The following is a 12,647-nucleotide window of genomic DNA, read 5'->3' on the forward strand; positions in this document are numbered from 1 at the left end:
TGTCCATTTCTCCTAAGTTGTCTAGTTTGTTGGTGTACAGTTGTTCATAGTATCCTCCTATGATTTTTTTTTTTTTTTCATTTCTTCAAGATCCATAGTAATGACCTGGCTCTCATTTCTGATTTTGTTGATTTCAGTCTTCTCTCTTTTTTACTTTATCAGTCTAGCTAAGGGTTTGTCATTCTTGTTGATCTCAGAGAACCAACTTTTGGTTTTATTTATCCTCTCTTGTTTTTTTTTGTTCTCCAGGTCATTTATTTCTGCTTTAATCTTTGTTATTTCTTTTCTTCTGCTTGCTTTAAGGTTAGTTTGCTGATCATTCTCTAGCCTCTTCATTTGTTAAGTTAGGTCTTTAGTTTTAGCTCTTTCTTCCTTTTTGATGTATGCATTTACAGCTATAATTTCCCTTCAGCAGCACCTTCACTGAATCCCATAGGTTTTTATATGTTGTATTTTCTTTTTCATTCATCTCTAGATATTTATCCATTTCTCTTGTAATTTCTTCCTTGACCCACTGTTTGTTTAGGAGTGTGTTGTTCAACCTGCATATTTGTGAAAGATCTGGTTCTTTGGTGGTTATTGATTTCTTGTTGTACTCCATAATGGTCAGAGAATGTGCATTGAATAATTTCAATCTTTATACATTTATTAAAACTTGTTTTGTGCCCCAGCATATGAACTATCCTGGAGAACATTCCATGAGGGCTAGAGAAGAATATATATCCTGGTAATTTGGGATGTAACAATCTATATATGCCTAAGTCCAATTCATTTATCACATTGTTTAGATTGTCAGTTTCCTCTGTCTAGTTGTTCTGTCTATAGAAAAGAATGGTGTATTGACATCTCAAACTATTATTGTAAAAATGTCTATTGCTCCCTTCAGTTTAGCCAAAGTTTGCCTCATGTACTTTGGAGCTCCTTGATTGGGTACATAAAGATTTATGATTGCTATTTCTTCTTAGAGAATTTTCCCTTTTATTAATATATAGTGTCCTTCTTTGTCTCTTATGACATATTTGCATTTAAAGTCTATTTTGTCTGCTATTAGTATAGCTACCTCTGCTTTCTTTTGGTTGCAGCTTGCATGGAATATTTTTTTCCATCCTCTCACTTTCAATCTCTTTGTGTTGCTGGGTCTAAGCGGAGTCTCTTGTAAAGAGCATGTTGATGGGTCATACTCCTTAATCCATTCTGCCGGTCTGTATCTTTTAATTGGGGAGTTTAATCCTTTCACATTTAAAGTTATTACTGTGAAAGCAGTTCTTGAATCAGCCATCTTATCCTTTGATTTTGTCAGGTCTGTTTTACCCCCTCTCTTTTTTTTCTTTAAGTCACCCTTGTTAATCTTCAGTTCTTTGCCCTTCTCCAGATCTCTCTCTCTCATTTCTTTTTTTCTCATCCAGTTGAAATCCCTTCAGTATTTCTTGCAAAGCAGATCTCTTGTTAACAAATTCTCTCAGCATTTTTTTGTCAGTGAAAATTTTAAACTCTCCCTCAATTTTGAAGGAGAGCTTTGCTGGATAAAGAATTCTTGGCACGATTTTAGTCTTTCAGAATCTCAAATATGTCATACTACTGCCTTCTCACCTCCATGTTGCCCAATGAGTTATCAGAACTTAGTCTTATGTGGTTTCCCCTATATGTGGTGAATCGCTTCTCTCTTGCTGCTTTCAGGATTTTCTCCTCTTCAACATTTGACAATCTTGTTAGTATATGTCTTGGAGTATGTATTTGGATTTATTCTATTTGCTGTTCATTGGGCTTATTTGATTTGCATATTTGTGTCATTTATAAGGGTTGGGAAGTTTTCTCCAGCTATGTCCTCAAATACTCTTCCTAGCCCTTTGCTCTTTTCTTTTTATGGGACACCAATGATCCTTATATTTGTGTGCCTCATGTTGTCCTTCATTTCCCTGAGATCCATTTCAAATGTTTTTCATTTTTTTTCACCATGTTCTTTTGTGCATTTGCATTCAATTGTCATATCCTCTAATTCACTTATTCTTTCTTTTACCTCTTCACATCTCCTGCTGTCAGTCTCTAGCATATTTTTAATTTGATCTACAGTAACTTCTATTTCCATAAGATCTGCTATTTTTTATTTATTCTTTGAAATTTTTCTTTATGCTATTGTAAATCTTCTTGATGTCTTTTATGTCTTTACCCATCCCATTGAGGTTGTTTTGGAGATTTGTATATATTTATTTGATTAATTGCTCCACATTTTGTTTCTTCTCTGGCTTTTAATTTGGCCATTTAGCTTGTCCATATCTACTTGGGTCTTCATGTGCTTTATGATTTTCTGTTGGCTTCAGGGCATTTGCTTATCTTGATAATGTTGTTTTGGGATATGCAGGATTATTTGAACATTTGTCTATAATTTGGCAGAGCTACAGCTTGTTGGATTGCACTTTCTCTATATTCCCAACTGATGGCACTCTTGAGCCACTTCAAGTCAGCTTTCCCTCAACTTTGCCTTCATGCTGTGTGGGTTACAAACCAGTTTTGGACCAGTTGTCCATGTGCACTGGGGACTGCCAGTCTATGGGTGAGGGGTGGGCCCTGTGCAGTTTGTCAGGGAGTCTGCTCAAGGGCACAGTGTATCTGGCATTTCCCAGGCCTCTTAATGGATTACTCTTGGGCTGTGGGCCTGTGTGTCTCATTCTCCAGCTCAAATGCACTGTAGTCCCTGTCCACCATGTGTGCATGAGCCTCTGGGGTTGGGGATGGGCTCCTGATGATTCTGTATGGTACCTTTGTCTATCCCTGCCTCTTGGCTGTGCACACCATGGGCTAAATGCAGTCACTACAAGTTCATTGAATCCTGAGTTCCCTTCACAGGTGCTCCCAGCTGCAGGGCTGTGAAGGTTTATCTCCCCAGCCAACTGCTTAGATGGGTGCACAGGGAGTGTCTAGGTGGTCTGTGCCCCACTTGGTGGCCAGCTCCAGCTGCCACCCCTAACATTTGTGCCAATCGAACAAACTCACCCCATCCTTTCAGATGCAATTTCTCTGCTTTTCTTATCCAAGTTTCCCCTATGGGTTTTAGAGGTCCCTCTCCAGCTGGTTGTCCCCTGGAAGTGCTGTTCTGGGGTGCTTTCTGTCCTTTACCTAGTTTTATTTTATGGAGGAGAAGTTTGCTCTGCCTCATCTAATCTGCCATCTTCCCAGAAATCAAGATAATTTCTTAAAGGCTTTGATTGGTATATCCACATTCTCATGTTTTTCATTGGTGTTTTCTGTATTTTTATCCTATTCCTTTGAATGGGTCATTTCCTGTTTCTTTGTTTGTCTTGTAATCTTGCTGCACACTGTACATTTTGATATATTAGAATGTTAACTCTGGGATTCAGTCCCTGTGATGTCTCTTTCTTGAATTTGTAACCAGCTGGTGGTAGGAGAGAGATTTTCTTGATCTTCAGTGCTCCAATCAGAAATGTCTCCCCATGGTGATTACAGCATCCAGGGTCATGTTTTCTGGGCTTGTGTCTTGTCCTGGGCTTGTGCTTGTTTGTTTTTGTGGAGTTCCCCTGTTAGCTTTTTTGGAGTTCCACTATTTCCTGGGAGGCACACCTCCCTCTCCAGACTGTTTAAAGCAGTCAAGCATTATACCTGGCTGTTAGCCTCTACAATTTATTTGCCTTCTCAGGCTGCTTTGACCTTGAGGGAAAATTCTGGGAAGAGTCACAAACTGGAGAGGAGATTCTCAACTCAGTCTTTCCCAGTCAAAGCAGGGCCAGGGACCTATTTAAGGGGTGCTGACTGGCTTCAAAATATCCTGGGGAAGGAATCTGGAAGGGTGCCAATAGCTTCTTCCACAGTTCCTCAAAGCTGATCTGCCCAGCATATGTAGCTCTTGAACTTATCTTCCACAACACTGAGGAAGCATACCTTCTTTAAGTCTCCTCCACCACCACCTTTGTTCAGGACAGGTTGGAACAATGGTCGCCTTTGGAGTGGTTCCCCAGGGATCTGAAGTCACTAATAAAAGTTGTGATCAGCATTCAGCTGTGCCTACCCCTGGTCTTGGAGAAGAGGATTTTTTATGTCCCTTTGTATAACAAGTGAGCTATCCAGAGGCTGGATCCATGTGGCCTGCAGCAACAGTGGGAGATGGGCACTGGTACCTTCTGAGCCAAGAGAGCAATTTACCAGTCTTTAATGTAATTTTCCAGCCTCATCCTCCCACTCTTCTCTGGATGCTGTACAGTGTTGTACTGATCTCTGAAGTTTCAGATAGTTGTTTCACACAGTTCCTGCCTGTTTAAGAGTTGTTATGGTGAAAGGAGTAAATCCTGGAGCTACCTACTCCACCATCTTCCCTCAATCCTAGAACTATTCTTAATGACTACTATAGTCTGAAAATTGCCTATATAACAAAGGCACCCATGTGTTTTATTTTAATTTACTTTATTGGACTTGATCCTTTGCATTCTTGGTCTTCAGTATCTACTACTCCTTCTGTGTTGTTGAGTTTTCCAGCTAGTCCCCCTTCCCAGTATCCTATACCATTATAAGTGATGTTTCCTCTTACTGTGTCTTATTTTTATTTTTAAGCAGATATTTAATGCTTGCTTTCTTACTCTCCTCCAGATACTGCAACTACATGCTGTCAAACAATCCCGTAATTCATATTAGCCGAAATTTAGCCATTTGGTGAAATTAAGTGACAGCCAAAGAGCACACACCTAGTGAGGACTGAAGCTGTATTTTGAACCTAAGTCTGTCAAATTCTAATGTCAATGTCTTTAACATTTCTCATAATAGAAATATAATATAAATAATAAAACTAGTTTGCATATTTACAATATGGTATTTGTAGGTAAGACTACCATTGCTGAGGTTTTACCTGTTTGATAGCCTACCTTAACTTGGCCCAATTCTTACCCAGCCATGAATGACCCTAAAATGATTCAAATTGGTGTGAGATGGTGGGAAGGATGATAGACACTAAGGAGTAAAAAAGAACAAGTTTGAAGAAATATCAAGATCTGGAGAAGGAAGTAGAATAAAAGATGCCTAAAGTTATTCCTGTACTTAAGCTTTCCTTCTTTTAGATGCAATTTATAAGCCATGATATATGAGAACAGCTTATTTTTCTTTATTGTTTATTTGCTTTATTGACATGCAATGAACTTGCTCATCTCTGCCTCTTCCATTTTTATAGTCATACAAAAGAGCAAAATTAAGTCTACCAAATTTGTTTCTTCAACTTAGGCTTTCCAACATATTTTTAAGAAAATATTAGTCAATCTCTAAACTCTAAATGTTACAAACATTTCACAGTTTAGAGACCATTATTTATTCTTACGAGCTTCGCATGAAGTGACTTTCTGTGTGATCTCTTTAGTGAGTCTTTTCAATGGCACAATGCAGAACAATGGCTTGGTGCAGTTCAGGATTCAGAGCATATGGCATGTAGCTTGTGCTGAGAACTGGACCACCCAGATTTCAGATAATGTTTGTCAGCTGCTGGGATTAGGGTAAGTATCTCTAATCAGCTCTCTTTGAAGAGATTCTCTAATTTTTTTAAATCAAATTGAGTTTATAAGAAATTTAAAATTTTTGAAAATTATGAACTTAGAAAATACACATGGATGAAAGGAGGAATATAAGAAGTTTGAGTACCCCTATCCTTAAAAACTAACCATTGAATATAATCATTTTATAAATATTATATAAATATAAATATATATACATATTATTTATATAATTATATTAAAGATTATACTATGCTCTGGTAGCCTACTTACATGTGAGCATTTCTCATATCATTAAATATTTTACACAGATGATCATATCTAATAAAATAAATATTTCATTTTATGGGTATATCATAATATATCTAGCTAATCACAAGGGTACTAAAGAGAACATTTTGGCTTTATCGTTGAGTATTTTCTTAATAGTTCTTTAGGAAAATTAGTAGATGTATAATTATTATAAGAAAAGATGTACAAAAATTCAAAACTTTTCCAAGAGTAATGCAAGCAATAATTCCATATCAATGACTCATCAAAAATGTATTATATCTCCCAGTATAATGTCACAATATATTACATCAAAAATAAGTTCATGGCTTCATTTTTTTACCTTTCCATCAGTCTCAAAAGTAATGAGGTGAAATGGAAGATAATGTGTAGTAATAATTTATTTTTAAGATGCATAATCTGTCTACTCTAATCCACTTTCTGATCCTTTGGTATTTGTTAATTTGGTGATTTGAGATTCCCAAGTATGTTGGGCCACATGATTATTTTATTAGTTATATTACTGTATCATTTACCAGTTTGCTTGGCAGAATCTCATATTAAACTATGAGGTCTAAAATTTAAGAACTATGCACATTTTATGTTTTTTTGCCTTGCTAACATCTATTATAACCTCTCTTTCAAAAAAGATACTAAATAAATATTTGTTGCAACATGAATTATTCATTACACATGTGCAAATACATGTTGGTATAAATATATTTAGCTACTTAAATTATGTAAAAAAAAATGTCCAATTATAAAACATTATCATTCACTTTCTGTCCTGAACTGGAAACTGACTTTCTAATTAATTCTGAAAGACTGTATAAAATTACAAAGGAGGTTAATTTAAGTATACATATACACACATACCTGTAGCACTTAGTTATCTCAATTATCCATTTCTAGTTCATCAATAGCAGATGCAATTGATTGCTTTCCCTGTAGTGACCCTTTTTACTAACTTACCAGTAATTGATATAATAATTACTCATCCTACAGATTTTCAAGATTTGTTTTAAAGTAGATTTCTTGAAATCCAAAACATATTTTCCAATAGAAATAATGTCCCTTGAGGTGATTAGTTCTGTGGACAAGCTCTTAAATGCTATTTAACTTCTAGTAAACCATGAGAGTTATATTGGATACTAATGCCATAATAGAACCTAACCACCACTTGTAGATATTTTAAAATAGAAAACTTAGTGGAGGATGCACTCAGTGTCAAGAATGTTCCATAATTTCTCACAATTGGGTTGATTGCTGTGCATTTAGAATGGGAACTCCCAGCTCCAAGTCAGTGAAGTCAACCTCTTCAGGAAGGCAATTGCTATCAGTAACAAAGGGAGGAAGTGAGTTTTATCATTCATTACGTAAATAATCAATTTTGTTTATGTATTAATCTTTGTATATATCATCCTTTTACTATATAGTAAAGCTTGTAAACTAATGATGGTGACATTTAAACATGATTGGCTTTCAGACATAAAGAGTCTTGGAAGAGGGTGGGTTTCAGGAGAAATGTTATTTGATAAATTCCATAAAACACTGAAATTGACTGCTGTTTGTTTATCCTCCATTAAGTAAAGCATTTGGTAAATGGAATTGATTCCAGGCTCCTACTTAAATGTTGATTTTTTAAAAGCAGTTTTATTGAGATACATTCACATACCATACAAACCATCCAAAGTGTGCAATTGATGGCTTTTAGTATAGTCATGGAGTTTTGCATTCATCACCACAGTCAGTTTTAAAACATTTCCATTCCTACAAAAAGAAAAACCCTATACCCCTTAGCAGTCACCTCTCAATCCCTCTATCCTTCCCCAGCTCTACATAGCACTAATCTAATTCTGTCTCTGTAGATTTATTTTTATTTACATTACATATTAATAGAATCATACAATATGTAATACTTTGTATCTGGTTTCTTTCCTTAGCATAATGTTTTTTTTAATTTATATATATATATATTTATTTAATTAGAAGAGTTGTAGGTTTACATAAAAGTCATGTAAAAAAAATACAACATGCACATATACCCCACTATGGTTGACACTTTGCATTGACATGGTATCAGTTTGCCTTAGGTATATTTTTCCCATATACTACCCTATTATTAACACCTTGTAATAGTGATACATTTGTTATGGTTCATAAAAGAACAGTCTCATATTTGTACTAGTAACCCCAGTTATTGTCCACAACAGGGTTCACTGTGTTATACAGCCCCATGCTTTATCCTTCAGCTTTCCTTCTAGTAACACACATGACCCAAAACTTCCTCTTTCAACCATATTCTCATGCATAATTCAGCACTTTTAATTACACTCACAACAATGTGCTATCATCACAACTATCCATTTCCAAACATTTACAATCAACCTAATTAGAAATTCTGCACAAATTAAGCATCAGCTCCGTATTTACTATCCCCATTTTATCTCCTGGTAACCTGTATTCTAGACTCTAACTCTATGAGTTTGTTTATTATAATTAGACAAATTTATGATTTTAGATGCAGAAATCCTCAACAAAATACTTTCAAATTGAATCCAAAAGCATATTAAAAGAAGTATACACTGTAATCTAGTGGGTTTTATCCCAGGTATGTGAGGATGGTTCAGCACAAGAAAATAAATTAATGTAAAATACCACATTAATAAAACGAGGGGGAAATCATGTGATCATCTTGATTGATGCAGAAAAGGCATTTGACAAAATTCAACATCCTTGCTTAATCAAAACACTTTGAAAGATAGAAATAAGAAGGAAACTTCCTCAGCATGATAAAGGGTATATATGGAAAAAAAAAACACACAGCTATCATTGTATTCAATGTTTTCCTCTAACATTCGGAACAAGACAAGGATGCCCACTTTCACCACTGTCATTCAACATTGTGCTAGAAGTTTTAGCTAGAGAATTTAGACTGGAAAAAGAAATAAAAGGCATACAAATTGGAAAGTAAGAAGTCAAACTTTCACTATTTGCAGATGACATGAACCTATATATAGAAAGTCCAGAAAAATCTTCAACAAAGCTACTAGAACTAATAAGTTCAGAAAAGTGGTGGGATACAAAATCAATTTGCAAAAATCAGTATTGTTTCTATGCATTAGTAATGGGCAATCTGAGTAGGAAATCAAGAAAAAAATTCCATTACAATAGCAACTAAAAGAATCAAATACCTAGGAATAAATTTACCCAAGAATGTAAAGAACTTGCACACAGAAAACTGCAAAACATGCTAACAGAAATAAAAGAAGTCCTAAATAAATAGTAGGACATTCTGTATTCATGGATTGGAAGATTAAATATAGTTAAGATGTCAATTCTACCCAAACTAATTTACAGATTCAATGCCATCCCAATCAAAATTCCAACAGCCCATTTTGCAGAAATGAAAAAATAAATTATTAAATTATTTAGAAGGTTAAGTGGCTTCAAATGGCCAAAAATACCTTGAAAAAGAATAACAAAATTGGAGAACTCACACTTCGTGACTTTAAAGCATATTAGAAAGCTACAGTGTTCAAAGCACCATGGTACTGTCATAAAGATAGATATATTGACTGTTAGAATTGAACTGAGAGCTCAGAGTTCAGAAATAGACCCCCACATCTAGGGCTATTTGATATTTGACAAGGCTGCCAAGTCCATTCAACTGGGACAGATGGTATATTCAACAAATGGTGTTAGGAGAACAGGATATCCAAAAGAATGAAAGAGGTCCCCGATCTTACACCTTATAAAAAAATTTACTCAAATGAATCAAAGACTTAAATATAAGAGCCAGGACTATAAAACTCCTAGAAGAAAATGTAAGGAAGCATCTTCAAGATCTTGTGGTAAACAGTGGTTTCTTAGACTTTACACCCAAAGCCCAAGCAACAAAAGCAAAAATAGATTAATAGGATCTCCTCAAAACTGAAAAATTTTGTACTTCGAAGGACTTTGTCAAGAAAGTGAAAAGGCAGCCTACTCAATGGGAGAAAATATTTGGAAACCACATATCTGATAAGAGTTTAATATCTAGATCATACATAGAAATCCTACAACTAAGCAATACAAAGGCAAACAACCCACTTAAAAAATAGGTAAAGATTTGAATAGATATTTTTCCCAAGAGGATACACAAATGGCCACAAAGCACATGAAAAGATGCTCAACATCACTAGCTGTTAGGGAAATGCAAATCAAAACTACAATGAAGCATCATTTTACCCCAACTAAAATGGCCACTATCAAACATTGATTTTAGTACAATAGAGGTGAGGCCCTAAGAATTCCTTTGCTTTCACTACTAAAGTTGCCAATAAGGTTGAAGAGCTGTATAATTCAGATACTTAGTTTGTAACAATGTGGTTAAGGAGATTGGTAACTTGAACTAATTTCCACAATAGGTAAATTCTAATACTCTGGTTGATTGGAATTTTATTGCACAGGAGCTTTGTATGTCAAATCACCAACTTCAAAAGTATAGCTATATGATTGTACACATAGGAATTCTTTGAATTGTCATTTGCTAATATTCAACAAGGTGTTTCCTAGAGTATATATGGGGTTAAAATGAGTGTTTCAGTTTGCTAATGCTGCCATTATGCAAAATACCAGAAATGGATTGGCTTTTATAAAGGGGATTTATTAGGTTCCAAGTCTACAGTTCTAAGGTCATAAAAATGTCCAAAGTAAGGCATCAACAAGAGGATACCTTCACTGAAGGAGGGTCAATAGTATCTGGAACAACCTTTGTCAGGTGGGAAGGCAGGTGACTGGCATCTGCTGGTCTTTTGCTCCCAGGTTCTGATTTCAAAATGGCTTTCTCCAAAACATCTCTGGGCTTCAGTCTCTCTTAGCTTCTCTTTCTCAGCTCCTGTGCATCTTTGCTTGGTTCTCCTAGGGCATTTCTCTCTAAGCATCTGGGGTCCTCTCTTAGCTTCACTGGGGCAAACTCTGGGCCAGCATCTCCAAATGTCTTTCTGTCTGCATGTCCAAGCATCTCCAAGCATCATCATCTGTGTTGGCTCTTGAGCTTTCTTAAGTACTCCAATGAACTAATCAAGACCCATCCTGAGTGGGTGGGGTCCACACCTCCCTGGAAATGATCTAATCAAAAGGTCTCACCCAGAATTGAAAGAGTCACATCTCCATGGAAACATTTAATCAAAAAGTTCTACCCAGCAAGATTGAATTAAAAGACCATGACTCTTCTGGGGTCCATAACAGTTTCAAGCCAGCACAATGAGTTATTACTGAAATCAGAATCATCAATGTCTTATTTTGACAGAAAATTTTTGAATGAATTTGTATGAAATATGTTGTGTGATAGCATAATGCTGATTTCTACAGTTCATGAGAGAGTATGTTGGAAAAGGTAACATATGTCTTTATTACCTTTAAACGGTTGCTGATATAAATATATTATTTTGATTACTCCCTCCTTGGAATTCGAAGCATTATTGGTGATACTGTGTCTGTTCCATGGATGAATGAGACATGGTTTTTGCTTTAAATGCATATATAGTAGGGATAGACACATAAATAGATAAATACAATGTAATGTGATAAATAAAATGTGCTATGGGAGAACCTAACTCAATTTGGATATGTCAGGGAAGGCTTTCTAGAAAATGGCCTGAACTGAAAGGATGACAGCCAATTCCACAGAACTGTGTACTATTTATTTACATGTTTTGTATGGTTATTTTTTCCCAACCAGATTTTATTCTCTATTTCACTGAACTCATTTCCTATGAATCACAGTCCTTCCAGCTGGAGACTGTGACAAAGACTAGATTTTTCAATGTATGAAAACAATCCCCCTGCCTTAAATACAATATTTTGGGTGAAGGTCAGACACTTGCTTCTTCAGAAATTAATAATGTAATCTCTGCAAAGACTTTAATCATTGGGACTGCACTTATTAAATAGTCTCCATAGTGCTCTAGTAATTGAAATAAGGTGTAGCCTTTTAAAACCTGTCTAAACTGTTGCATGTTAACTGAAAGAAAACTTAGTGAGTTTAAAATGATGTGTTTCGTACAGTGGAAAGTAATTTAGGACTCAATTTATTAAAAAGGCACTACAGTCTCTCAAAATTATTTATGCAGCTAGAGTACAAAATGCAATTCCCCACAGATTCTAGTGAATCATAAGAGGCAGATTTCATCAGCCTTTCCTTTTTTAAATTAGACATTTTCATTCCCTGACATTTATAGCATGCCTAACTAAAAAGTGCTTTGAATAACATTTTCATGTCTCTGGTCAAAGAATGAAAGAAAATGTTTTATCCTGATCCAAGAATAAGTGTTAAAGAAACTTGAAATAGTGATTTTTAAATATTTCCTAGGACAGTGCCCTACCTTGTTACAACCCAATATATGAACTAAGTAAGTTGATTTGCCTTGTAATCCATTAAACCTAGTAGAAGTTATCAGCTCTGCAAAACACTTAATTTAGTGAATACTAATGTCTTAAAAATAAGGTTAATTATTCCTGTGGCTGTTGGCAGCCTTTGAGGAGCTGGTGTTAATTTTATACTCCATAATAATCCTGGGCAAAACACCTTCAGTTCAAATGTCAGAAACATCAAGTTAAATTGCCCATTCTCAAACACAAATAAGAAGCGGAATTACTACAATGTTCTCCCACTTCAGAGGTGTTTTAAAAATGTTAAGGGTAAAGTACTTTTTAAAAAAACATTTTCAGTAAGTAGAGCCTAATGATTTAAATTCCTACATAAGTACGACAACAGATCTATATCACAAATTATCACTAGGTCCTTGAAAACAGAAAATATGGCCTGTGTTTTGTATATCTAGTTTTAAGTTGTTGGGCAAATAAGAGCTCCTGTTGTTGTCTATATATTCTCTTATTCTCCCCAAATTT

General features: G+C 35.3%; 1 protein-coding gene across 1 annotated transcript in view; it reads left to right on the forward strand.

Annotated features, from left to right (window-relative positions):
- TMPRSS15 (transmembrane serine protease 15) overlaps window positions 1-12,647 on the forward strand; it is a 149,033-nt gene that overhangs the window by 90,160 nt on the left and 46,226 nt on the right. Inside the window, exon 19 of the mRNA XM_037828832.1 lies at window positions 5,354-5,486. Within this exon, the coding sequence (XP_037684760.1) occupies window positions 5,354-5,486 (133 nt within the window). The remainder of the gene's footprint in view (window positions 1-5,353; window positions 5,487-12,647) is intronic.

This window comes from Choloepus didactylus, chromosome 1 (assembly GCF_015220235.1).
Source record: "Choloepus didactylus isolate mChoDid1 chromosome 1, mChoDid1.pri, whole genome shotgun sequence".
NCBI lineage: Eukaryota > Metazoa > Chordata > Mammalia > Pilosa > Megalonychidae > Choloepus > Choloepus didactylus.